The following is a 25,881-nucleotide window of genomic DNA, read 5'->3' as shown; positions in this document are numbered from 1 at the left end:
GTTATATGTACATCATTAGTGTATGGAAATAAAAGATTTCCTATCCACCCCCATATGGCGCATGTCAACCCTTAAAATGCTAAAATTTAATTTAAATAGCAGATTTGGTACCTATTTTGGCTGCACATTCTGTATGAATCGGCGTTTATTGGTGAGGCTCGGCTTTATCCCTGAGCAAGGCTTCTTCATGCCTGCGATCCACAATTTTAGAAGTAGCACCAATTTTTTAGCCTCATTTCCCATATTAATTATGCTGCCTCTGTACATGGATATACATTCACCGCGCCTGGAGGCTATTAATTCAGCCTCACAGATTGCTGCGGCTGCATGCCTTGGCCTGATTTTCCCACTTGCGTGCCTTCCTATGGAGGACAGTTATTTTAAATTCCGGTCAACCAACCTCCCTGATTCATGAGCTCGGTTTCTTCAATCGTTGTGATCAATAACTAAAATCTATTCGCAGCAGCATGAAGAATCGATGGGAATGCAAAAACCCCGATGCAGGCTACGAAAAAGAACATGTTTTCAATGGCGATTGAGGCATGCTATTTTTCGAAAAACATGCCGCCATTTTTCAGCCAATCAAAAGGCTAAATTGAATAATTGCGAGCGTGACCAATTAAATTCAGAAAATTGAAGCACCGAATTGCTTCACTTGTGTATTTCATTGGCCGGGCTAGGATTAGCGCTGGTGCCATCTTTTCCTTTTGAAAATTATTTAGCATTTTTGTGAACTCACTACTTTGGTTAAATATCTTGAATACGCAATAAAGTCTCGGATTGACGAGGAAATTTTGTCCGAAGTTTAGGGTAGCCTCGACGATGTACTTTTATAATTTAAACTTCTAGCCATCACACGCATGCTTATTGGTACAGGGGACAAAGAAGGTCTATTGTCAAAGAATGGTTTTTATTTAGCTGGCTTCTCTTTCTGTTTGGAGGCATATTTGCTTGCTTGTCGGGTTTACATATTTAATAAATGGACACAAATATTTTACTGCTGAAAACCTTATGTGCACCACATGTGGCGAATATTGAGTGAGGGTCGCCCTTGTGCAAGCGGTTGCGAAAGGCAGACAAATACCAATTGTTTCTTCAAAGCTTAAATTGCAAAGTTAAAATTTCGGGGCCATCCTAAACTTTGGTTTTAAAGGTTCACGGTGGGCGCAGAAATTTTGTTGACACCCGTTAAAAGATTATTAATTTGGCCATTTGAAGCGGATCAATTTGAATAGCCAATTAAAATTTTCCATTTTCATGTATTTTTTTTTTCGGAAGTTGAATAATGAGGGCCATTTTGTCCTCTCTCTCTTTGGTCGGATTCTTTAGTGTGTTTGTTTTGTACGTGCAAAGAGTATACTTTTCGCAAAGTATTCTGGTCATCCCTTCCGCAAAAAATTGGTCCCAGCTACAGCAGGGATATCTGCAGGGCGCATTTTATTTTGGATATCTGCTTGTCCAGATATTAGCGGGCATCCTGTGCAAAGCCATTGGTGGACGTCGGCTTTCCGCGCTTTCAATGTTTTTTTCCGCAATCACATTTGCAATGATCCCAGCTGCCGCAGAAAACTATCCCTTTGCTATTTTGATCCTGCTGCGAACAATCATGGGCGCATCGCAGGGTGTTCTTTACCCTGCCATCATGGCAGTTTTGGGGATAGAAATCCCCAAAAACTCCAAATCGACCGTTGTCAATTTTGTGTTTTCTGGAGGACAGGCGGGCAGCATTTTTGTTTTGCTCGTATCGCCGTTTCTGTTCAAACTGCTGACCGTTTTCATCACCTCAAACAACATTAAGTCTCTTGTTGCATGGCAGCTGCAGTTTATAGTTCTCGGTGTTCTCGGCATCATTGTCACCATTGCATGGGTACTTTATATGCTGACTGCTGCTGCGTTTTCTCCAAAAGGCTCTGGCGGCACTGGGGATCAGCAATACCATTGCGAGCCTGAGATGTCATGGGTATTTATCTTTTCGCAAAAGGCATTCTGGGCGTATGTGGGTGCATGTGTTGCCTACAACTGGTTCATGATGATTGTGATCTCTTTCCTTCCAAAGCTCCTGCGCTTCTTGCTGCATTTTGGCACGGACCAGCAGCAGCTTTTGTCGGCCATCCCATATTCCTGCTTTTGGGTGCTTACCGTTTTTACGGGCATCCTTACCGATTATCTTGTGTCCAAAAAGTATCTTTTGCACGACATTAGGAGGGGAATGGGCATATTTGGGTATCTGCTTTGCGCCATTTTGCTGTTTACTTTGGGCATCTTTTTTGGGCCCCCCACACACGCTTACGGAAATGTTGTGAATTTTGCACTAATTTCAGCAGTCGTGTCCGTTTCAGGCGTGTGTAAAAGCTCCTTTGGCCCAAACGGCCTGGACCTGTGCAGGTCTCCAGTAAACATTGGCAAAATAACGGGAGCGGCGTTCTTTTCTGTTTCGGTGGTCGGGATAATCTCGCCAATGGTTGCCTCTGCCCTTTTCCAAGCCGGGGGATGTACAGATACACTTGCCGAACCCGCATCGTGCTACATGGCATGGAGGATAATTTTTCTCATTTCCGCCATAATGAATCTAAGTGCTGCAGTACTTTGGGGAGCATGGCTTTCAACTTCTCCCATCCCAATTTCAGCGTAGAGTTTTTCTTGTTGTGTAAACTAATGAAATTTTAAACCAAACGATCACTGTCCACGGAAGGGCAGCAACTCCACATGGACGAATGCACCGTCAAAATACACCCCTCCATGCGGCTTCACCGCTACAACGCAAAAACATACCACCAGGCACGAACGAATGGCCATCCATCATCGAGTAGCAATAAATTTATAAAATTATCAATTTAATGATCACTCGATCAAGGTGCCCGCGGGAATAATGTGTTTGGCGGGCCGGGGCGCATCTTCCAGGTGTCCAGCCTGTCCAAGCATAAAGTGCTGTGGTCTGTGCGCCTCGTCATAAAAGGATTTTGGACATCCAAGTTCTAGTTCATATGCGAGCGTCGGTGTATGCTTGACAGCCATAAAGGAGTAGTTCCACGGTGCGTCGCGGGCCGGAACAAGAAAGGCACCACAGGCAATGGCGGTGGCTGTTCCGGAGCCATTGGCTTCATCATCGACGATACGCACATCAACAACGTCTGGAGAAGAAAGCACACACGAAGCAGGCCCAATGGCAAGTGACAAGGTCACGGGCGCCACGCGAGTGTCCGTGGCATGTCGCCGGCCAATTTCGCTGTCAAGAACCTTGGCCAGCAGGGCGTTTCGGTCTTCTGCGCCAGAAAAAATGGTGTGTATGATGCCGAGAAAGGTCAGTGCGCCTGCCAAAGCAGCCGGGACCGCTGAAGTGAGCGCTTCTTGCAGGTTGCGCGGAGCTCGTCCGCTAAAATGCACTCCGCTGGAAGTTCCCCATTGTGGGACCATGACCCACACACATGCAACCCAATCACCCTGTCCAGCAGCACGCACACCATATAATAAAGCCATAACTTGCACGCGCGTATCAGCAACGGCAACCAGCCGCCGCATCAACCGCCGAGGTACGATCAGCGAAGTGGGAGTATTGGTTTGTGCAGCAACATCGGCATCGTTCAAATGTGCAGCGTTGGAAACGACGATCTCTGCAGTGAGCCCGCTTTTTTTATCGCTGCCGCCGGCGATCGTGCCGGTAGATGATAATCCACCAGTTACAAGGACGCGCGCCGGGAGGCGCTGGGCAGCCAAAGCACGCTGCCGCCAATCTGCCCGCGACGAGAACACTATAGTTTCATAGGCGCTTGTCGTTGCCACAACCATCTCATCTCCGTGCACATTGGTCGATCGTACAGATCGAGACTGCTCTGCCTGGTCTTGTTTTGGCGCATCAATGGCTGCCGCTGCTGCCTGCTGTCTTTGAAGTGCCGGAGATGCTACTTCCATCCCAAGGATGATATCTCTGATTTCAGATTGCGTTAGAGCACCCACATTTGCGATGTTGTTCCGCCGTGCATAGTCTGACAGAATCAAATCTCGCAACGCATTTTCAACCTCGATCCATTGCGCGTCAGAAAAGCTTGGCCAAAGATGATGAGCCTCCGTTGGCACGCCAAGGCGTGTCAACACGCCCTTTGCGCCTTCTCCATCCACGTGCAGAGCTCGCAGCAGCAGTACTAGCCGCGAAAAGGCAGTGAACGACGAGATGCGCAGCAGCCAATCGTCAAAGAGAGAAAAAAGCATCATTTGCGGCTCGGTTGCTCGCGCTACCACCATCCCAAACTTGGCCTCAATTTTCAACAACGCCGCAAATGGAATGGCCAGCTCAGAGCCCTTAATGACAATGTTTGGAAAGTCCAACAGATGCACCTCCAGTGGGTCCAACATTCCTTTGCGCGTCACGATGACCGTTCCTGGCTGCTCTTCCGGTGGCAGCGATCGCGTCAATGCAGCCACTTCTTCTGCCGTCTTCCATTTAGCAAGCTGTCCCAACCGCTTTTGCCCCGCCCACACTGAAGTGTGGATGATCTTCATGAAAAGCTGCCCAGTACGAGGGTTAAAGATCAAAATGGCGCCGTTGATTGGCCGTGTTGTTAAATTGCCTTCAAATGTCTTGTGAATCGTTACACGGTAAACGGCAGAGTCATCGACAAACCATGTCGTACCACCTGCAAAGAGCTCTCCATAATTTGCAGAAGAAAGATATGGCTCCAGTGGCTCCGAGGCATAAAGCTGCAATCCCTTGCGGATACGCTCTCTAAGCACGTAAAGCGCCGGAGATGACTTGTGAATGGTCGCGATGGCGCTCCGCACCAGCGGTTTCAACCCTGGCACCCAGTGCCCATATGCCGTTGCATAGTTGTATGCAAGATCCAGCCCAATCATCAAGCCATGCGGTCCCGGGTACAGACTCATCGCATCAGTAGTATAGTCCAGGAACTTTGCGCGTGTGTACCGTTCAATGTCGTGACTATCAAAGTCACCCCAGCGCAGCTGCACATCAATCCACAGGCTATTGGCTGTTGTGCCACCAAAATCGCCCTCGGCATCTGAAAGCAAAGATGGCGTTGAGACGGGCCACCGTGAAGCTGCCCATAATAGGATATCCGCACAGGATGAGTTCATTTTGTATGATTTCCGCGGATGAATGGTCTCTTTGTGGACTGCGTCGAGCGCAAGTGCCTCCAGCTCCTGGTCAAACACCTGACACAAGTCCATCACGACGGATTCGTGGATCTTTTGCCACAAGTGCGCCCGAAAAATCTGGATCAGTGAAATCTTGAGTGTCGGGATCTTGCCATGCATAAAGATGCCTGTGAGATCCAATTGCACCTGGAAGCCAATATATACGGACGCCCGGTTGATCGTTGGCGACCACCACAACGTCCACCGCCGATTTGGGATTTGTGAAAGCCCGGACCGCTGCGCGTTTGTCAGCTTTTTGAACGAAAGTGAATCCTCAAAGCCTGAAGCCTTTTCCCAGAATAGTCCTTCCCATGTGGCAAATCCGGTGCCTTTAAAGAGCGAGTGCTCCAAAATTGCCTCCACGCCACCCAATGCTTGGATCATGTCTGTCCGGTAGGCGTTTAGGTTCCACAACTTTCCATCATGCCGTGCATGGGTCCACCAGAATGGATTCACTTTCAAAATCGAATAAGACTTGAACTCGGCGCGCATGCGCCAACCCTTGTCGTACGCCAGGGTATGTCGATCTTTTTGGAACAGTGTTGAGATCCGAGGCACACCGTAATCCCAGATGCCCTCGAGATCTTCCAGCGAAAGTCTTTTGGAGAGCGTTGCAGCCTCCGCTCGCTTCATGGCGTATTCTGCCCATACGCGTGCTGATTCTGTGATTTCGGAGGCCCAGGGAACCACGTAGCGCCAAATGTTTGGAATCAATGTGTCTGCTTCGTGTGAAAGACCGGATCGAAAGTGTGTGATTGCAGAGCCAGCTTCTGATTGTGTTGAATAGCGCATGTCTGAAGCTGGGATTAGAATGTGGCCCATGGAAAGCATGCCTAGGCCTCCTAACTCTTTGGGAGCATAAAACAGTACGGGCGGAAAGCGCGAAGGCATTTTGGAGTTTAGCCCCATTTTGATGCGCGTCTGGATTTTGCCCTCGCACCGCACAATCAGATCAAGCAGGTCGCGGCTCTGAATAATTGCTTCTCGAAAGTAGGTCACCAGCCCAATCAGAGCTGTGTTCCATTTGTTTGCGATTTTGGTAAAAGTGGTCGCTCCAGATGCCATCAGAACTTGGCGAATACGGTTGTGGAAGCGCACCACGGCAGCTTCTGAAACGCGCAGTCGTGCCACAGCTGTCCTCTCTCCAAGGGTAGCGGTAGCAAAGCGCCAAGTACCATCGCTTTCTGAAATTGTGGCGCCCGTCCACGCCACGGGCATCAATCGCACCTCAAAGCCTCCCATCTCAAAAAGCAATGCCGGGTTTGATTGTGCACCGGAACAAACACTAGCAAAAAGCGGTGCCACAACACCGTCAGCGGTAGTTCCGCCTATAGGTGCCCACTCGATAACGGCAATCGAGCGCGGAATGCGTTGCGCAATTTCCCACCAGACGGCACGTCCCAAATTGACATCGGACCGCAAAAGTCGCATGCGCGCATCTCGCGGCCAGATTTTTCGATTTGGGTACCCGACTACATTTTCTGCGTTCGGGTCTGGATGCTGAGCGAGAAAACGCTGTACAAGCGCTCTACGCTCCACTTCACCTTCAAACACCAATAACAGATATATTCGGTCTACAATGCGCATGTAGAGCCGGATCGGATGGGGACTGGCGCCTTCCGGAATGTAAGGGCCAGTGGCCCCTGGAAAGGCAGCAGAACGCTCAGGAGGTCCCGCCATGTGCGCCGCCAGCGGCAGCCCAAGGATCAGCAGATCAATAATCAGCGAGTAGTATGAAAAGATGAACGGGGCAAACTGAAGCCCTCTAATGAGGCCAAGCGAGTTTTTGTGTGACATGTCCTTGTAGTGAAAGGTGATGTTGTTCTTTGCGGACATGTAATCAGCAAGACTAGCATCGACCACCAACCGCAATAGCCGATTCAAAAGCGTGAGGTCCATCTTATCAGCAACGCGTCCCAAAGTTGCCGAGAGCAGAACTGAGGCGCCACAAGGGGACCCCGATGATGATGATGATGCAACTCCACTGCTCCCATTGGATGCATTTTCAGCCCCCAGACCGGGCCAAACGCCTGGAGCAGAAGCGAGCGCCTGGGTCCACCGATGTACAAGTATAGGCATCGGCTCGCTGTCCGAAGGCTTGATCCAGCACGGGAAAAGCCCCCGCTTCTCTGCCTCGTACCACAGATACTGGTCAAGATATGCATCTGTGATCTTTTCCAGCGGCTCCACATCGTAGACCGGTGTCAGATGGGCAAAAAGATCCATAAACTCGATACCACACTCTTTGAATGCTCGCTGCGTCAATAGCAGTCGTTTTATGCGTGCCAGCGCCTCATGGGGATTATCATATGCCTGTTCAATCAGTGCAAGTTCTTCTCTTTGGTTTGCGTTCAGTCGCCCCTTGACCGAATACGCTTCTCGCAAACGCTCCAGCGCCAGGATCAGCAGCTTCGTATCATGCTTGTATGTGAGTGGGGGCATTGGGATTGGCGCAAACCGCCGCGCCTCCAACCAATGCACGGCGGTGGTGTAGATTGCCACGGCCTCTTCTGCACCCACATATGGGCCATCTTTGAGGTAGTCTGCTTGGCGCTCCTGCTCTGCCTTGAGATAAAGCCGCGTCAGCCGTCCAAGGTTTTTTTTGCATACGGTCTTATCGACCGTTGCTCCTCGTCGAATGCGCTCTCGATTGTAGTGCGTGACGGAGGTCCACCAATCTGCCTTGTTCTTGACATATCTAAGGATAAGGTTCTCCAGCGGCGCAGGGAGCCCCGGAACTTTCCACGGTACGTTTGCTTTCCAACACCGCCACGCCTCCGAAAGGTGTTGCAAAATTGTGCGGCTCTTGTTTGCACGAATGCCTTCTGGCATCATGTCGAGGATGTCTGCAAGCACGGAGGCGCGTAGCTCGAGATCATAATGAGTTTCCACGCGCTGCTTGGTGACCGTTTTTGCCACGGAGCGCCCAGCACGACCCTCAAAGTGCCTTGCAAGCAAGTTCTGCAACCAGCGTTCTAAAAGCGGAATGATGCCTCGTAAGAAAAAGATCCATATGCGCCAAGAAGGCGCCCAAAAGCCGCATCCGGGTCCCTTGCCCACAGGGCCCACATTGAAGCGATAATAGAGCAGATGTTTCAAATCTTTGGCCATTCGCACTTGACGCATCAGTTTGTACTTGTAGCGATACATTCCGGTCAGCTGTCCGACGTGTGTAAAAATGTAGTGCAGGCCATCGGCAAGCTGGAACGCATCAATGTGCCCAAGACGGAATTGCACGTGCGAATCGACGACGATTTTGGTCAATCGAAGAATTTCGCGCAACAGATGGAACGCGTTCCCAAAGCGCGAACGCTTGCGCTCCTTTGTGGTCAGGGTACGCACAGGCTTCAGGTTGAAATTATAATCGAGATGTAGGTAATCAAGCCCTTTGCGCGTGATCAGCAGATTGAGCATGTTGTAGCCCTGGCGGATGAGCTGTAACCCCGCTTCCACCCAATCGATCTCGGTGACTTGGAAAAACTTTGTTGCTGCAAGAGTTGTGAAAAGGGAGCGGCGCCCAAGCGCACTTCGTGGGCCGCGGCGAGCTCGCCGCCGATGCTCCGTCAGTGCTCGGGACACGTGGCATTTAAGCAGCTTTTGATAGGAAACACGCACCTTGACCGGTTGTCCTGGCGGGCAATGTTCCAAAAAGAAATCTTTCACCAGCGGGACATCTTGAGCGCGGCTTGTGCGTCCAGTCCGTATGCAAAAGGGCCAGGGCGCCCAAAAAAGAGCCAATGCTTGTTTGGCTGCAAAGCTTCCTTCACTTTCGTCCAGAAGAGAGAGAGAAGCAAGCGGCGGTGAAGCAAGCCGTACCACATGCTGATTCAGCTCACTGGTATCTTCAAGGTCATCAATTGAAAACAGTCCGCGATGCGAAATTGGATTCAAGGACGGGTCAAAAAAGAACGCCGGCAGCTCCGGATCTTCTGCACGGACCACGACCAAAGGTGGTGCATGGTACTGCCCCAAAAATGTCTCGCGCACCGGCAGCACCGAGTTATAAAGAAAAGGGAATGCAATGCGATATTCAGAGCGCATCGGATGACGCACAATCAGTTTGCGGATGTCATTAAACTCGTTCCAATCGTCATCTAACGATGCAGCATGTGCATCACGCACCTCTGCAAGCGGCTCGAACTTGGGCCCCCCAGGGATGGCCACATTGAGCGCCTTGGCCGTAAAAAAAGCGGGAAGGTCAAAAAGATAAGTGTAATTCGGATCCATCGTCAGCTCGGATATCAACGGCCGCGACAAACGATGCAGATTGGCCATCACGCGCAATGGCAGGCTCCAGTGGCGATACTGCGATGTGCCCGCCACGAAAGGGGTTCCCCGCAATGGCTGTGAGCCTTCATTGTAAAACCACGAGGCAATGGCCTGGTCATCTCCAGCGCCATCGAGCTCCAGCTGGATGGCATCCAATGGGGGGATATCCAGCACGTTATCTCCATAATCTATGGGCGGCTCTTCATCGTCAAAGGGTGGAAAGCGCATGCGTTTAAAGTGCTTGCGATCCCGCTTCTCCCGTCGCATAGCCACCCAAAGGGTGGCCCATTGCGCGATAAATACAGGCGGAATTACCCACGGACTTTCGTCGACAAACGTCAGTGCACCCGTGATATGGTATAGCACGCGAACCCAGCGACTCTGCTCCCACGGCATCGGCATATTTTCCAATAGCTTCAAAATAGCGTGTGGCACAAACTTGAGAGCCCCCAAATAAACGCGCTTGTCTGAGCGAAACTTTTTTGATGAAAGATCGCCATGGTCGCGGATGATCTTGCGCAGATGCTCTGGAGGCATCATCTCTTTGCGTGCCTTGACGAGAGGCGCTCCTTTGGGAATCCCCATTGCAGATACCCTCGGGCCTCGCTTAGCCTTGGCATTGTTGGCAGAGGATTTTCTTCTCCTCGGCTTAACAAAAGGAAGCGACGACAACGATGCAGTCATCTACAGAGAAACTTAAATTGCAAACTGCGATTAAAATTTAAATTGGGTATTGTCAAAATTAACGGAGGTACCGCCGCCACCATGTTACGAGGCAATGATGTTGATAGAGGCAGCCCTGATAAAGCCCACAATGAGGGGCGACGGGCCTAGTGGCCGGCTCATAAATTCCGGGTGAAATTGGCAGGCAACATAGTAGGGATGGTGATGATCGTCAATTTCTAGGATCTCCATCCTGATGCCGGTCTCGGCATCACGCGCCACAAAGTTGATGTTGCAGCGCTGCTCCAGAAAGTCCACATACTCCGGGTTGACCTCGTAGCGATGTCGATGGCGGTCCAAGTGGGTAAATTCCAAGCCGCCATACAGACGGAATGCCTGACTCTTGTCATCAACAAACTTGAAGGCACGTGCACCCAGCCGCATGGTGCCTCCCAGATGCGTTTGTGAAATCTCTGGCATAAACTTGATCACTGGATCTGGCGTAGATGGGTCAATCTCTGAAGAATTGGCATGGGTCAGTCCACCCAAGTTGCGAGCAGCCTCGATAGTGGCGATTTGAAAGCCCAGGCAAATTCCAAAAAATGGCACCTTGTTTTCGCGAGCATATTGTGCCGCCAGCAGCATGCCTTCGGTACCTCTGCTGCCAAAGCCGCCTGGAACAAGGATGCCATTTGCAGATTTGATATTTTTCCACGAAAGATCATACGCAATCGAACTGGCGGCATCTTCTTTGGTCAAGTTTGAGGCCTCCACCATCACAAGATCCAGGGCATGCCCCAGGAACAATGAGGCATGCTGCATCGACTTTATTACAGAGATGTACGAATCAGACAAATTCGTATATTTTCCCACAAGCGCAATTCGGCAATGTGATTTGGGATTGTCGATGCAATTGGCGATAACCTTCCACTCATCAAAGAGAGTATTGCCTGCTAGAAGAGGCGGGGAAATCTTCAAGCGATCACAGAGCATTTTGGTGATATTTTGCGAGTGTAAATTTAACGGGACATGATAAAGCGAGGGGCAGTCCTGGACAGCAAGCACTTGCTCTGGAGGGACGTGGCAAAACATGGAGATCTTTTCGTTTATGGCAGACTCGAGAGGGTGTGTCGAGCGGCATATGATGAAATCCGGCGAAATTCCCAATCCTCGCAGGTCTCTCACCGATGCTTGAGTGGGTTTTGTTTTCTGCTCACCCACAGACCCAACCACCGGCACCAGCGAGACGTGGAAGCAGCAAAAGTTTTCATGCCCCACGCGGAATTGAAACTGGCGCATTGCTTCGATGAATGGTGCCGACTCGATATCACCTACTGTGCCCCCAAGCTCGACGATACAGATATCTGGCGGCGAGGAGGTAAACCGCTTCGACACGATGATAGTTGAGACCCGCTCAACCCAGTTTTGAATGGCATTGGTCAAATGAGGCACAACTTGAACGGTTTTCCCCAAATAATCACCCTTTCTTTCGCGCTCAATGACTTGCGAGTATATTTTCCCCGTTGTCAGGTTGTGGTCTTTGGTTAAAGTGACGTCAAGAAAGCGTTCATAATTTCCCAGGTCCATATCAACTTCGCCGCCATCATCGAGAACAAACACTTCGCCATGGTCAAGGGGGCTAATCGTTCCCGCATCGATATTTAAATAGGGATCGATCTTAATGGCCGTGACATTAAAACCGAGCGTCCGCAAAAGGAACCCAGTAGACGAGGCAATTATGCCCTTCCCAACGCCAGAAATGACGCCGCCAGTTACAAGGATAAACTTTGTCATAGAGGTGAGGTGTAAATATGGTGTCTAATAATAGATTAAATAAGGACCAGAAAGACCCGCCGCGGTTTTGATCAGGTAGACCGGGAAATAAAGCCTTGCACATTAATTTTTTTAACCAATTAAACGTGACTTTTGAGTCTTTAATTTAACCCTAGTCTCATGATATTTGTGCAGGAAATTTTACAGACTCCATTGAAGTGCGGTTTCCCTAACGCTTAAAATATTTGACCGGACACATGGGATTGCAAGCAACTGTACTTCTTTACAGGGATTGCAAGCAACTGTACTTCCTTACAGGGTTTGCAAATTCAGGAGGGTCCGGATGTAAGATTCCTCTAAATGAGCGTATTTTTTCGTTGGGGTTTCCCGATCCACGTGAAAAAATGCCAATTTGTTCCTGTTTATGATGCGTAGACCGGTTTCTGAGCTATCTGGAAACAATCTTAAGCTGCTCTGCAAGGAAATTAACGTCAACTTTAGAAGCTTTCCTAATTTCAGTCGCATTGCGAGCGGATTTCTGATCGGCAGCGATGCCTCGAAATTTAGATGTTCCTTGTTTAGAGTCTTCTTTGTCAAAATTCTAGCTAACTAGATGATTTTTTGACCTCTTTTGCGAGCCATTTTACCCTTCTCTCAGCTTCTATCACATTTATCTCTTCAGCGACAAGTAAAAAAGAGCAAAAGTGCAAATAAAAGATTCAAGAAATCTTTGAATATCCATTAAAATAGCCCCATAAACACCGGTCGGTTACATTTGCAAGTTTTAAAGTGCCAGTTGGCTATGTTAGCACATTTGGGCCAGAATATGGCGGACTATCTCTGACCTTAAATTTGCGACACTCTCTCAATCGTGTGTGTGTGTGTGTGTGTGTGTGTACATGTTTGTTTCAGCAAGCCCTCCTCTTATCGAATATTTCAGGTAAATTTGGGGGCGGCACATCATGTGTGCACTTTGAGGGCCAGTTTTGTACGGAAAAAAATCATGGCGCAATGATAAACATTTATTCACAAGCTGATCAAAGAAAAAAGCTTTCCATCGGAAAGATATCTTCTGCCGCATAGTAAGGCGAAAAATCGACGTCTTTTTTCAATGGTCTTGCATAGATTCAGTTTTTTCGAAATGAAAGAGTCCGAAACCGGAAACAGGAAATTGCACATAACGTAGGGGTCCAATAGAAATGCCTTACTGCACAGATGTACGTTGTAAAAACGCTTCTCAAACGTAGCAAACGCCTTGGTCCTTTTTAGATGCCTCCAAAGTTTGGTGTGTGCTCTTTGACGGTCGAATTTGATGGACGGGTTGTTCAAAGAGGCAGATCGTATCCAAAAATCAAGAATGTTGAACGGCTTGAATCCATACACAGGGGACGGCGCAAATTGCGTCATCTTGGAGTATGAGAAAATATTTTCCAATCGAGATTGCTTATCTCCCCAATGTGGCCAGCACATCTTTGCCAAAGAAACATACTCTTTCTGAAACTCTCCGTCGTCATTGTCTTCGCTGTAATAATGGGGCAATTTTGAGCAAAAAAATCTAGGTGTCCAGCTGTCAAAATACACACCTCCACAATATGAACACGGATGGCTTTTGCGCAAAAATATTTTCAATGAAAGTGGGAAGCTGCCTGGGATGTCGATCAGTCGTGCATAGACGGCTCTTGAGGCAAATTCTTTCAAACTTGGGATCTTGAAAAAGAAGCCATCAAAGCTTTTCGAGCGGTGGGGAAGCTCCTTTTTCCCCAAATAGGAAAAGATATGGCCGCCCTCGTTTGATTGAATCTCAAAAGAGTCGTTATAGATTGGAGGGTGCGTGTTCGAGCTGAATATGTTGATGCTGTCATAATTAGATGCAAAATAAGATATTAGACTGGAGGGGAATTTTCCACACATTGTCAATAAATGCTGTTCGGTGATGGCATCTGGCAAGTCAAAATATTCCTTAATGTAAGCAAATAGGGTTCTGGTAACAATGCCTCCGTTTTCAAATAAAAAATTGGCGCTGGTGAAGCCGTTTTTGGGCTGCATGTCCTCGGAAGGGTGTTCCCATTTTTCGTTGAAATAATGGTCGTACAGGACTAGGGGAAAGCCGCAAAGCGCCTTTGATGTCAAGAACGGGCATTTTTTGCTGATGATCTTTATGTTTTTTCGCCTCAAAAAGAAGGGCGGAAGAAATGTAATTGGGTTTTCAGATATGTCCAAGTGCAGCAGTAGCGAAAGAGGCCCCAAAAGAGAATCTGGAAGAAAGGTTAGCTGGTTAGATTTGCAACTGAAGAATTTCAATTTTGTAAGGGCGCCCAGAGACTCTGGCAAGTATTGTAGCTAGACATAAGGCTCGTGTGCTTACCTTGTTATAGTCTACGATAAGCGTGTCCACAGAAGATAGCGCACAAATGGAAGCAGGAAGCCTAGATAGACAGTTGCTTTCCAAGGAAAGAAATTTTAGGCATGGAAAATAAAAGCCAAACGACTCGGGGATCGAATCAAGCTCATTAAATGAGAGATCAAGCTTTACAAAATTACTCAAACACAAGGAAAGATTTGGCCGGAAAAACAAAGACCGGAATTGTATGTCAACTTTGCACAAGCTGAAAATCTCGGCCATTTCGGATTCCTTGAAACATGAAGAGGCAAGGCCCCCTTTTTTGATGGCAGCAGGTTTCTTAGCTTGGCCAACATTGCTGTCAAATTTTGCTCCATAAGAATGCAAAAGAAAAGAAAGTCCCATTTCAGTTGCGACCGAAACATCCCATTCGTCCTCCAAAGAAAGGGGATACCTATTCTTCAACGAGCAAGGGGCGACAGTGGAATTTTTCGTGTCCTCGTCGTCGCCCAATACATGTACTTGAAGGGGAAGTTTTGCCCGATAAAACAAAGCATCATCATATGTAGACAAGTCAAGGGGAACCCAGCTGGGACTGACCGAATATCTGTTTTTATGCAGGAATCCCATCGAAAAGGGATTCGATCTATACCGATATATTCCACAGTGGCATCATATTGAAACAGCTGGGCGAATAGAAGAGATCAGATACATTTAACTTAAATTTAGGTTTAAAATTGGCCAAATATTTTGCCTGCAACAGCCAGGCCAGCACTTTAATCAAAAGGCCGGTTGAACGCGGCCCAACACAGCCCCAAGACACCCCAGCGAACCCTAACCCTAATTTTCTTGTAATATTTTATTTCAGTTGGCTCTTTTGTTCCTACTTTTGGGCTTTGGCAGCGCATAATCGTCGTCGGAAGCAATTTCTTCATCTAGATCCTTTTTTGAAAGCTTTGGCAAGTAATTTCTCCTGCCTTTTTTTTTCTTCGGGTGGAAAAGACCCGCTTCGTCTTCCGAATCGGGAGTGTATTTATCAAGAAGCCCAATACTATCAAGCTCATCCAGTGCGTCAATAAGCTCAGGTGCGCTGGATCTTTTGGATTTTTTCTTTTTCTTTTCGACACGGGTAAAGTTGTCTTCCTCAAACTGCGTGATCGAGTGCTCCTTGTCTCCGAATTCGGAATTGCGGTAAACACTATAACTAACTTCTTCTGGTCGTGAAGAAAATTCATCTTTGAACTCATTGACAAGACGGCGGCTCTTTGCCGTTAGTTTTCTGGTCTCCTGCTTTTTCTTTTCAAGATCTGCATTGCTAGAATGGAAGAACGCAGGCGCAATCTTTGGTGCTTTATAGGCCCTCTCTCCGTCTTCGGCATCTGAAAGCGAGGAGGATTCCGACCCTTTGTCCTCCAAAATTGATGAGAGGTTTGGCTTGTGCGATAACAACACTTCATTGTTGGAGGAAGAGCTTAGACTCGAGTTGCTCGATTGCTCCAATAGCCTTTCGATTTGAAATCGCATTTTTGCCTCGATGGGTTTGCTTTTGTCAATGAAAAGCCTATTCTTAAACAATGCCTTTGAAACCTCCTCCTCTAGAGCAGCATTGTTCGACGAGGTGGCATTAGCAAGAACCGAAAATAGGATGTTTAAAATGTACTCTGAAAAAACCTGATGTTTGCAGCTGTACAAAGACAGGCCCAACTCGTTGCTTTCCGGGTGCTCCAGCAATCGTTGGTGTGCTTTTTGCATGTGGCTTAAAATTTCTTCCAATTGCGCCGAAAGTTCAGGATCCAACGGAGTTTGTTCCCCGTTTTTTTGGTCCCCCAAAAAAAGGGAGTTTATGCTTAAACTGCCCAGCATTCTCGTTTAACGCCGCAACAAAAACAAAAAGTTGGAAAAATAAATTTTATTCTTCACGACAAATTGGAATTTAAATTGGACTTTTTTTCGATGATCGAGATGCCGTGTCTTTCGACCTCCTTTTTGATGATCCATAGCTTGTGAAACGCAGGGAGCGACGCCAAAATCGAACCACCAATCCACGGGGCAAATCTTTTTTCATAGCTGGACGACGGAGACAAAACCTTGATTTTTTGCTACACATTATTGCGTGGGATTGGTATAAAATACCGTGGGCATTAGTCTGGATAACTCGATGCTAAGTCTATCAATAAAGCCGGGAACCTGCGAAGTTCCGCCGGTAACAAGTATTTGGTTGCACAAAAGTGCTCTGATTTCAATATCGCATTTCATGATCGATTTTTGAACAAGCTCTGGAAGCGAGCATTCGGCAGTGCCCTCCAAGCCGGCAGAATCGCTTTCGAAAAAGCCTTCCATTATTTTGAACCGCTCAGCCAGGAAGGAGTGTGAATATCCATCCGGGAATTCATAATACGAAGCTGGGCGCAACCCCAATTCACTAGCGCATTTGTAATATTCGCCACTTACATTGCATCAAATTGTGGCAAATCCGAAACATGAGCGATGGACATTTTTATGTCTTCTATCACATTCTAGGAAAAGAGACCATAAAGCAACCTCTTTCAAAAAGAGCAGCAGAGATTCTTCGCATTTGTCTATTGGCTTCAAAACTGCCTTGGGAGGTGTCATTAATTCGACCTTTTCTTTGGATATGATCTGTTGAGGAATGGAAACACTTATGCCCAGATCCCGCGAAAGAAACTCGGTCAACAGTTGCGTGACATATTGCCCGCCAAACTTTCTCTCATTGAATGAGACGTTGTGTAGCACATATCCGTCAATGATGGGCGTAACAGAGGCAACTTGATGGCCCAAATTGACCACCAAAGAGGTGCCCTTTCCTTGCGAAAACCTACATTTAGAAAAAAAATTACGCTGAAAGAATGGCAGAGTTTACGGAATAAATTGCTGGGATGTTAAAATAGTTGATCAAAACGGCGTATACAATTTCGCGAGCGGCATATAAAATGGATGGTGAGAAGGTAATCAAAACTGGAGTCTCCTCTGGAGCTACCCCGAGAGAGCCGATAAAAAAGATATAATAAAACAGCGCGATAATTGAGTTTTGAAATTCTAAACAATTAGGGGGCAAAGGGACCAGAATTGGGGGCCGGGGCGGCAATTGCAAACATATGTTTCACCTCCATCCCAGCGCGCAAGCAGTTTAATTGCAAGTCGCCCACGTGATATCTGTTATTGGCGTCAAATGATAGCTTGATGATCCCATTTTTGAGGCCCGATGCAAAAGAGACATTTGACGCTACAGCTTGCGAAATACACGGCTGCGGCTCAGAGTCAACATTCATATTCTCGGCATTGCTAGAGATACCATAAAAGGCAGGAATAACCAGGCGAGGGGAGTCATCGCCAGAAAATCCTGCTTTGATCCATCTAGAGCCAAGTTCAATAACAACACACGAAATATCGCCTGCACCCAATTAGAAATACGGCATTACCTGAGGCAAAGGAGATGGGCATTTAATTTGTAAATCAAATTTAATTTTTAATTTTTATGTCCACCACCGGTATCATGTCCCCTTCTTTGCCAAAAGATACATTGAAACCCCCTTGCATTCCTAAAAAGAAAAGGGAGCGAAATCACGAAAACCCCGCAAAAAGCATATACACCATCACTTCGTACAAAAATCAGCATGGCCCTCATGCAGGAACTCCTTTTTTAATCACAGACTCTTCTGCTGTAGACCCCTCAATCTCACTTGAAGTGCATCGGCACAAAAATGCTGCACGAAAACCAAACCATTGGAAAGTCACGGCATCAACGCCATTTGTAAAGTATGAAACACACAGCCAAGGTCATGCGCCATCTTTTGCCACCAAGCATGCGATTGCGGTCGTGGATAACAATACGAAATCAATTCAATGGGTGGAGCCGCAGTTTTTCCAGCTTTCCACAACGCCTTTAAGCATCAAGAAGATAGATCCTTTGACACTTTCGGCCGCTTCAATTGTCAATGCAGATGCAGCGGTATATTGTTTTATGCTAACTTTATAGGACAGGAAGCGCATTGCCAATACTCTGGGCCAGTCATTTGGTACTAGAAAAAAAATACAAGCCATTAAATCAAAGGAGAGAGACGTTGTTCGCCTAGACATGATATCCACCGCAGAATCGTCCTCCATCAATGCATCTATCGATACAAAGGTTAAAAAGAGGCCAAGCAAACCGCCTACAAGCTAAAATTAACCTTGAAATTTAAAATAAAAAAATTACAAGCCTTGAATGCACCCATAATTTTAATTACGCAAAGTGCAAAGAATATTTACGAACAAATGGGATGAGGTTTTTAGAAAAGCTAGTCAAACATCTGTTTGTGTTGAATTATGAGGATGGAATTAGTAAACGATGCCTGCACCCTTACGTCTCAATTGTATCGCTTGGTGGTGTTCAACTCCAAGAAATATGACATCGATTCTTTCATGGCCTTGGAACATCAATACCGCTCAATTGGCGCCACTCTAGAGTTTGTCGACCAGAAGCTCGATGAAAAGACTATGTATCATGCAAAAGGGGCACATGTAGTATGTGTGTTTGTCAATGACATGCCTGAAAAACCGGTAATTGATTACTTGAAGGCACACGGAACAGGCCTGCTTACATTTCGCTGTGCAGGCTTTGACCGAGTGGACCTGGATGCATGCCGCGAGGCTGGCATGAGTGTCAGCAGAGTCCCGGTTTACTCTCCATTTGCGGTTGCCGAACATGCCATCGCACTGACTCTTTCTCTCAATCGCCGCCTTCGCAGCTCTGATAAAAGAGTTTCACAAGGGAACTTTTCTCTTTCAGACTCTCTCCTTGGCTTTGACATGAATGGAAAGACGGTCGGGCTTCTCGGAACGGGAAACATTGGACGAATTGCAGGAAAGATTTTCCTTGGCTTTGGTTGCAAGATCCTCTGTTATGATGTGTTCCAAAGCGCCGAGTTTGCTGCTCTTCCGAATGTCCAATACGCCACCATGGACGAGGTCCTTTCAAATGTGGATATCCTTTCCCTGCACCTACCTCTTCTGCCGTCAACCCGTCACATCATTAACAAAGAGAATTTGGCTAAAATGAAAAAAGGGGCCATCATCGTCAACACCTCCAGAGGCGGGCTCGTTGACACCGCAGCTTTGTTGGAGGCCATCGACAGCGGCTCTATCCGTGGGGCTGGCCTCGATGTCTATGAAAACGAGTCGGAATACTTTTTTGAGGATCATTCTGATCGCGAAATTGAAGATCCCGTGCTCAAGGTGCTAATGAATCATCCAAACATCATTTTAACGCCCCATCAGGCTTTCTTCACCGCGGAGGCACTGTCTGAAATAGCAAAGGTTACATTTAACAATGTAAAGGAGTTCATTGTCGATGGAAAGCAAATGTTGAAAATGACCAATACTTGCCTCAAATAAGAAGCCTTTCTAACTTTTAATAAAATATTTTGGAGAATTATCCATCAACTGATCGGTGTTTACTCATAAAACACTGGTGCAAAACAACTTTGCTGCATGTGTGTTTGACTGGCTAAAATTAAAATTAAATTTATAGATCATCCAATCAATCAATTGCATGACGTTTACATATCCCGTTTTACGCTTTTGATTTATTAATGCAAAGCAAAACTCTTTACTCCATTTTCACGATCTCCGCCTTATTGTTGATTGGACTTGTCGTTCTGTTTAAATATCCCGCAAATGCACCTGGTGAAGAATCGCTAGGACCACAAGTACATTCTTTGAAACACACTAGCGAGGCCCTACAAAATAATGCTGTGGTGATGCTACCCACAGTATCATCTGCATCTCTGGCTCTTGATCAATCCAAACCATCCAGGATAACGTTTTCTGAGCTAATCAAGGCTCCAGCAAAGCTTATGTTTGGAGAAAAAGCCAACTCTTCAGGCAGTGTTGCAATTGCAGTAGCAATGGTCATCTCTGCTTCCATTCTCGTGTGTGTTCCTTTGACCGTATTGTTTATCATTTACATGAACAGTAAGAATGAACAACTTTCTCAATACGAATCTGTTTGCACAAGAAGATACTTTTTGTTGCCACCATTGTTTCTTTTGACGGTTTCTACGATAGTACTTGGCTTTCCCAGTCTTTTTGAGGGCTTAATCGGGAAAATTATCACGTTCCAAAATGCAGATGATTCAACCCATGCTTTTAACTTGTCTTTTGTTCTTTTGTTCACTGTAGGCTTTGGGTTTGCTTTGAGCGAATACGGTTTTGCCGGTTTTTGGATTATGATCGAGCTATTTAAGGGGGTTATGTTCTCGCGCGATTTTCGCCATGGTCTCCAAAAGCGTTCTTAATGCCATTTTGAAAACCAAATAAAAGTGAACGTCCACTAAGCTTAGTAGATTAAATGGCCACGGCATTTCGGTAGCGCTTTTATTATTAACTAAATGTTCACCAATCTACAAAGGCGCTGGATTTTGTTTAGTAGCGAGTCGCCAGCCTTGACCAAACTCAAATATTGATCATTTTTGGAGGTCCCCTTTGCAGAGTGCTCGACAATTCCAGATACCTTATCAATGGTGCAATTGAGACGGCCTGCAGAAATCCAATGAAATAGCTCCCTACCAAATACACGAGTCACATGCACACACCATACCGATCGATAAAGTCTACAGAAACGCCAAAGGCATTCGCAAGTGCCTCTAGGGTGACGCATTTGTAGGATTGGAGAGTTTGCGAATATGCTCGGATGCGCATCTCACGCACAATGAAGGTCGAATGTGCGGAAAGGAAAAAGTCTCTTTTCAGGAAATCCTCGATGAAAGATGCCAACAGCACAAAAAACTCTTTATAATGGCACTCATAGAAGGAGGAAATATACTCCCTGAACTGAGGGATCGTTTGAATGACTTCAAGAACCTCTGGGGATGAGCAGATCTAGAATTTAGGGGCGGAAAAACCTTTTGCTTGATCTCGGCGCGAGGGAGCGTTAAAAGACCCGTTATAACTGTATATGACACAAAGGTTTGGAAATCCATCAGCTCTGTATAGCTAAAGGTAGAGAGGGAAGACACCAAAAGACTGGCGGCCTCGCTAAACTTTCGCTGGCAAATATGGAAAAGCGCCTTATAAACCCGCAGGCGGTTGCATCGATCCCAATCTCCCCCGAGCTCCAAAATGCTAAAAGTCCAATTAGAAGGTACGCAAAGTACCTTTCCGCTTTAGCGATATTGCGCTTCACTATGTCCATGTCATCCCAAAGAAAGCCTAAACGGATTGAAGCAAAAGCAAAGTCAAGTCTAGATCCAGTGGTTGGACATTTTTCCTCCAATTGGCGGAGCAGAAGAATCGAGGCATCTTTATCCCCAATTTGGCAAAGGTAAATGGCCTTTGAAAGCATTAGCTCGACAACATCGCTTTGGCTGAGCCCCTCATTGGCTTTTGATATTTGAGCATCAAATTCGAGCAGCTTTTCAGCGTTAAGGGCGACCAATTTGGAAACAAATGCAGAGTCCTGAGACACCAGGGGGGCAAAAGGCCCCATTTCTTTTTCCAAAAGGATCTTTGCGATTTGATCATTAAGATCCGAGGTTGCTGGCCCCGCATGCGCGCAAGAAAGCTGGTGAACCAATTGCTTAATATGCAATGCAGGGAATTTTTGCAGCTCCTGATATAAATGGGCAAAATTGCTGCCCCTGTAGGGCTTTTTCTTGGGGGCAGGCCTAGGGGGGGCGGCGGCAGCAGAAGAGTCCATTTTGACCGGAAGGGTTGACATTTGGAACAATAAAACTTGAATTTGGCATGCACGCGCATGGCATGCATTGTAACTGAGCGCAGATTTTAAATTTAAAGTTTAATTGTAAAATGGGATTGTTGATCAAACGACCATCGACCCACCTGCTCATCTAGTCTATGGAACGCCGTTGTTCCCGATGCTTTTGTCAATTGTAGAGAGCACATGTATCGTTCGCCAGTCTGGAATCCATTAATCTTATGGAGGCGATATAATGGAAAAATGCAGCAAGAAATACCATCACATGCCAGACTTGATGCGAATGGAAAAAATGGTCTAGCTTTCCAGGAAACCAAGCTTCGGGAATTCGCACAACATACACATATGCACCGGCTAAATACAGCACGATTTCTATCAGCAAATATTCTGCTGGCACCAGGTCACTCCATTGTGTCCAGCCATTTAAGAAAATGGAGTGTGCCGAGATGAGCCCAGCTGCAATGCCCATGCCTATGACATTAAACAAAAGAACGAACCGACAAAAAACAGCGTCCTCCACACTCGAAATTCGTTCGTTCTAAAAAATGGAAACCAAGGCAATACGACGCCGGAAAGGCAGAGAACCGTAACCAGCGCGATGTAGACCCACCGTAGCGTGTTGTGGCAATACAGGGCGTAATTCAAATAAATCACAAAAGAGCCCAAGATCAGCAAGGAGATGCCGGAGTAATCGAGAATGGCCACGATATCGTAAACCGAAGAATGCGAGTGGCACGAAAAAGTGTGGAAAATTGTGGAGCAAAGCAAGCATTTTATGGCGGACACCAGGAAAATCGTGACCATCGCATAATCCAAGCTGGTCGCGTGCTGCGGCAAATTTTGGTATCCGACGATCAAAAAAACAAGGAAAACCAGAGCGCCAATCAAATGGGTCCAAATATTTCCTGTTTCATTATGAATTGCAAAAATCGATTTGAAGCATTGGGAAAAGTTATAGTGGGCCCGATATCCGGAAAGAATGTACAGGTTGTCTTGCAAATGGGAAGGCACCTCGTGGAAGTGGAAATATCTCATTATCGTTTTGTTGGCCTCCTTGGTGGCGCGAAGAAGCTTTTCCGGAATGCAATCGGTGACCAGATCTGAAATCGACGATGCCGATTTCGACTCATTAAGCAAGGGGGAGCGGAGGGGCGCCTCCACCCTGAGGAGCAAATCCAGCTCCTCGCTTTCCGAGTACGACGACGACGAAGTCGACACGAACGAGTCCGGGGATCGTTCCAAATCGCTATTTTGATACGTTAATTCGTCTTGATCTTGATTTTGATTTTGATTCATCGGCCGGGCTGAATTGGATAAAATTTTTGGCCACAAATTGCTGGAAAATGCACCTATGCAAATACAACAAATGCACCATGAAAATTTTATAACACAAACATTTATTTCTAGCCGCTGCACTCAATCATTGTACAGCCAATCGAGCATCCGTTTTTTCTTTCTCTCCATTTTGCGCTGTTTGAGGACATTGACCTCTTTACGGGTGAGCTTTAGGGGCGTCCTTTTTCCGTCCTTCATATCTTGGTTTATGGCATCATTGTAGGCCTCGTAATTAAAGTAATGCGACATTTGCCGGAATGCCTTTTCCCCTGCAACCCTGGACCCCAATGCCGGGCCAATCAGTGGGCCGGCCGCTGCAGACGGAGCCGGGCCCATGGCCGGCGATGTCTGCAAATTGGAGGCCGAAACCAAGGAGCTCAGGCTGTGTGATTGTTCGGAGGCCGAAGCCTTCAGTTTGGCATAATATTCTGGGTAGTACGTGGAATAGTAGTAATGCGAGTATGTGTTCATATCCATCCCAGCGGGGAGCCCATCGAGGTTTTGCGGGGGAGGCTCCGGCATAATAAAATGCTTCCAACTTTTTAAATTTTAATTAAATGAAAATTAATGTCCACAACGGCAAGCCTTTTTCTTCAGGCTATTTTTCGCTTCTAGAGAAAAGGAGAGAGCTTCCCGTTTACAAAAGCAAGGAAAATTTTTTGGATCAAATTTCAAAATGCAGCACATTGGTACTTGAGGGCGACACGGGTTCCGGAAAAACCACGCAAATTCCCCAATTTCTGGTGGAGCTTCTCAGCCCAAAAGCGTCCGGGAAGCTGATCGGGTGCACGCAGCCAAGAAGAGTTGCAGCCATGTCTGTTGCAAGGAGAGTTGCGCAGGAAATGGATGTCGAGCTTGGAGCTCAAGTGGGATATACCATCCGGTTTGAAGACATCACATCTTCTGCAACGATTCTCAAATATCTTACCGATGGAATGCTGCTGAGAGAGGCTATGTTTGACCCGCTTTTGTCCCGCTATGCAGCAATTGTTATCGACGAAGCTCACGAGCGAACGCTTGCCACCGACATTCTCATGGGCCTTCTGAAGGAGATTCTGTGCAAACGGAACGATCTCAAAGTAGTGGTGATGTCAGCCACCATTGAGGCTTCCAAATTTCAAAACTATTTCCAAAACGCACCTTTGATCAGCGTTCCGGGGCGCACGTTTCCAGTGGAAGTGTTCTACACTCCAAACCCCGAGAAAGATTATCTTGAAGCAGCAATCAGGACCGTGCTGCAAATACACATTACCGAACCGGCACCTGGTGATATCTTGCTGTTTTTGACGGGCGAAGAGGAAATTGAAGATGCGTGCAGGCAAATTTCTCTGGAGGCCTCACGCCTGAACAGCGACAATTCGAAGCCTTTGACCGCGATTCCCCTATATGCGTCTCTTCCCCCCTCGGCACAGCAAAAAATCTTTGAAGATGCACCCCGCTTCAAAGGCGTGGTTGGGAGAAAAATCATCGTGTCAACAAACATTGCGGAAACGTCGCTTACGATCGATGGAATTGTTTATGTGGTTGATCCTGGATTTTCAAAGCAAAAAATATACAACCCACGGCTGCGAGTCGAATCGTTATTGGTTTCTCCTATTTCAAAGGCATCTGCACAGCAGCGAGCCGGTCGTGCCGGACGAACCCGGCCTGGAAAATGCTTCCGTCTGTATACGGAGGCGGCATACAAAAAAGACCTACAAGAAACCACATATCCCGAAATTCTGCGCTCAAATCTGGCCGCCGTGGTGTTGCAAATGAAGCGGCTTGGAATCGATGATTTGGTCCATTTTGATTTTATGGACCCGCCGGCTCCAGAAACGCTTATGCGAGCGCTAGAATCTCTCCATTACCTTGGGGCTCTTGACGACGAAGGCGAGCTTACAGAGATTGGCAAAAAAATGTCCGAATTTCCGGTTGACCCGCCAATGGCAAAAATGCTACTCACCGCTTGCGATTTGGGCTGCTCAAACGAGATTCTATCGATCGTTTCGATGCTTTCAGTGCCATCTGTTTTCATGCGGCCGGCAGATTCGAGAAAGGCGGCAGACGATGCAAAGGCGCTGTTTGCACATCCAGACGGAGACCACTTGACGCTGCTCAACGTATATCATGCATATAAGCGAGACGGAGACACTCCAAATTGGATTTATAATCATTTCCTTTCCGCACGATCTCTGCGCTCCGCAGACAATGTGCGTGAGCAGCTCTCACGCGTGATGGAAAGGCTGCAATTGCCGCTAAAGTCTCCCGTGTTTGGAACGAGACTGTATTACGATCTGATTAGAAAGGCACTCGTCTCTGGCTTCTTCATGCAGTGTGCTCATGTGGAGCCGTCTGGAAATCATTACTTGACCGTCAAAGATAACCAGCTTGTTAAAATCCACCCGTCAAGCGTCCTAGATTCCAGGCCCCAATGGGTAATATATGGGGAGTTTACGCTCACCACGCAACACTATATTAGGACGGTCACCGAAGTCAAAGGCGAATGGCTTTTGGAGATGGCCCCCACTTACTTCGAGGGGCTTCCAGCATCTTCTGCGAAGCGATCCATTGAAGAGGTCAAGCAGCGAATTGCCCGCCAGCAGGAGCTGAATGTGCGTCGGAAGCGAAAGGGCACTTGAGACAGAAGGCCGTTTTT

The 25,881-nt window shown here is 47.1% G+C and overlaps 14 protein-coding genes across 14 annotated transcripts; 5 read left to right on the top strand and 9 right to left on the bottom strand.

Moving 5' to 3' along the window:
- Positions 1-1,285: 1,285 nt before the first annotated feature.
- On the top strand, positions 1,286-2,632 carry DI09_1p460 (sialin; the record flags this gene model as incomplete). The annotated part of the gene is made up of 1 exon (XM_013383169.1): positions 1,286-2,632. One exon carries the CDS (start codon positions 1,286-1,288, stop codon positions 2,630-2,632), a length of 1,347 nt encoding a protein of 448 aa, XP_013238623.1.
- Positions 2,633-2,841: 209 nt separating this feature from the next.
- On the bottom strand, positions 2,842-10,101 carry DI09_1p450 (uncharacterized protein; the record flags this gene model as incomplete). The annotated part of the gene is made up of 1 exon (XM_013383168.1): positions 2,842-10,101. One exon carries the CDS (start codon positions 10,099-10,101, stop codon positions 2,842-2,844), a length of 7,260 nt encoding a protein of 2,419 aa, XP_013238622.1.
- An 84-nt stretch (positions 10,102-10,185) lies between these two features.
- On the bottom strand, positions 10,186-11,874 carry DI09_1p440 (CTP synthase; the record flags this gene model as incomplete). The annotated part of the gene is made up of 1 exon (XM_013383167.1): positions 10,186-11,874. One exon carries the CDS (start codon positions 11,872-11,874, stop codon positions 10,186-10,188), a length of 1,689 nt encoding a protein of 562 aa, XP_013238621.1.
- A 1,005-nt stretch (positions 11,875-12,879) lies between these two features.
- Positions 12,880-14,824, bottom strand: DI09_1p430 (uncharacterized protein; the record flags this gene model as incomplete). The annotated part of the gene is made up of 2 exons (XM_013383166.1): positions 12,880-14,124; positions 14,219-14,824. The coding sequence occupies 2 exons, from the start codon at positions 14,822-14,824 to the stop codon at positions 12,880-12,882; spliced, it is 1,851 nt and encodes a 616-aa protein (XP_013238620.1).
- Positions 14,825-15,058: 234 nt separating this feature from the next.
- DI09_1p420 (LPD-2 protein) lies at positions 15,059-16,057 on the bottom strand (the record flags this gene model as incomplete). The annotated part of the gene is made up of 1 exon (XM_013383165.1): positions 15,059-16,057. The coding sequence occupies one exon, from the start codon at positions 16,055-16,057 to the stop codon at positions 15,059-15,061; it is 999 nt and encodes a 332-aa protein (XP_013238619.1).
- Positions 16,058-16,110: 53 nt separating this feature from the next.
- Positions 16,111-16,534, bottom strand: DI09_1p410 (Brg1-associated factor b; the record flags this gene model as incomplete). The annotated part of the gene is made up of 2 exons (XM_013383164.1): positions 16,111-16,281; positions 16,328-16,534. 2 exons carry the CDS (start codon positions 16,532-16,534, stop codon positions 16,111-16,113), a joined length of 378 nt encoding a protein of 125 aa, XP_013238618.1.
- Positions 16,535-16,651: 117 nt separating this feature from the next.
- Positions 16,652-17,656, bottom strand: DI09_1p400 (uncharacterized protein; the record flags this gene model as incomplete). The annotated part of the gene is made up of 3 exons (XM_013383163.1): positions 16,652-17,030; positions 17,309-17,558; positions 17,635-17,656. The coding sequence occupies 3 exons, from the start codon at positions 17,654-17,656 to the stop codon at positions 16,652-16,654; spliced, it is 651 nt and encodes a 216-aa protein (XP_013238617.1).
- A 34-nt stretch (positions 17,657-17,690) lies between these two features.
- DI09_1p390 (uncharacterized protein) lies at positions 17,691-18,377 on the top strand (the record flags this gene model as incomplete). The annotated part of the gene is made up of 2 exons (XM_013383162.1): positions 17,691-18,164; positions 18,201-18,377. 2 exons carry the CDS (start codon positions 17,691-17,693, stop codon positions 18,375-18,377), a joined length of 651 nt encoding a protein of 216 aa, XP_013238616.1.
- Positions 18,378-18,526: 149 nt separating this feature from the next.
- Positions 18,527-19,588, top strand: DI09_1p380 (putative D-lactate dehydrogenase; the record flags this gene model as incomplete). The annotated part of the gene is made up of 1 exon (XM_013383161.1): positions 18,527-19,588. One exon carries the CDS (start codon positions 18,527-18,529, stop codon positions 19,586-19,588), a length of 1,062 nt encoding a protein of 353 aa, XP_013238615.1.
- A 197-nt stretch (positions 19,589-19,785) lies between these two features.
- DI09_1p370 (uncharacterized protein) lies at positions 19,786-20,490 on the top strand (the record flags this gene model as incomplete). Its single annotated transcript, XM_013383160.1, has 1 exon — positions 19,786-20,490. One exon carries the CDS (start codon positions 19,786-19,788, stop codon positions 20,488-20,490), a length of 705 nt encoding a protein of 234 aa, XP_013238614.1.
- Positions 20,491-20,579: 89 nt separating this feature from the next.
- Positions 20,580-21,911, bottom strand: DI09_1p360 (non-ATPase regulatory subunit 6 of 26S proteasome; the record flags this gene model as incomplete). Its single annotated transcript, XM_013383159.1, has 4 exons — positions 20,580-20,757; positions 20,793-21,073; positions 21,097-21,316; positions 21,349-21,911. The coding sequence occupies 4 exons, from the start codon at positions 21,909-21,911 to the stop codon at positions 20,580-20,582; spliced, it is 1,242 nt and encodes a 413-aa protein (XP_013238613.1).
- Positions 21,912-22,077: 166 nt separating this feature from the next.
- On the bottom strand, positions 22,078-22,943 carry DI09_1p350 (adiponectin receptor 1b; the record flags this gene model as incomplete). The annotated part of the gene is made up of 2 exons (XM_013383158.1): positions 22,078-22,379; positions 22,406-22,943. 2 exons carry the CDS (start codon positions 22,941-22,943, stop codon positions 22,078-22,080), a joined length of 840 nt encoding a protein of 279 aa, XP_013238612.1.
- A 381-nt stretch (positions 22,944-23,324) lies between these two features.
- On the bottom strand, positions 23,325-23,765 carry DI09_1p340 (uncharacterized protein; the record flags this gene model as incomplete). The annotated part of the gene is made up of 1 exon (XM_013383157.1): positions 23,325-23,765. One exon carries the CDS (start codon positions 23,763-23,765, stop codon positions 23,325-23,327), a length of 441 nt encoding a protein of 146 aa, XP_013238611.1.
- A 35-nt stretch (positions 23,766-23,800) lies between these two features.
- Positions 23,801-25,864, top strand: DI09_1p330 (uncharacterized protein; the record flags this gene model as incomplete). The annotated part of the gene is made up of 1 exon (XM_013383156.1): positions 23,801-25,864. One exon carries the CDS (start codon positions 23,801-23,803, stop codon positions 25,862-25,864), a length of 2,064 nt encoding a protein of 687 aa, XP_013238610.1.
- Between the last annotated feature and the right edge of the window lie 17 nt (positions 25,865-25,881).

This window comes from Mitosporidium daphniae (genome assembly GCF_000760515.2).
Source record: "Mitosporidium daphniae strain UGP3 chromosome Unknown contig-1, whole genome shotgun sequence".
NCBI lineage: Eukaryota > Fungi > Microsporidia > Mitosporidium > Mitosporidium daphniae.
The sequence above is the reverse complement of the archived record's forward strand: the minus strand, read 5'-3'. Positions and strand labels throughout refer to the sequence as shown.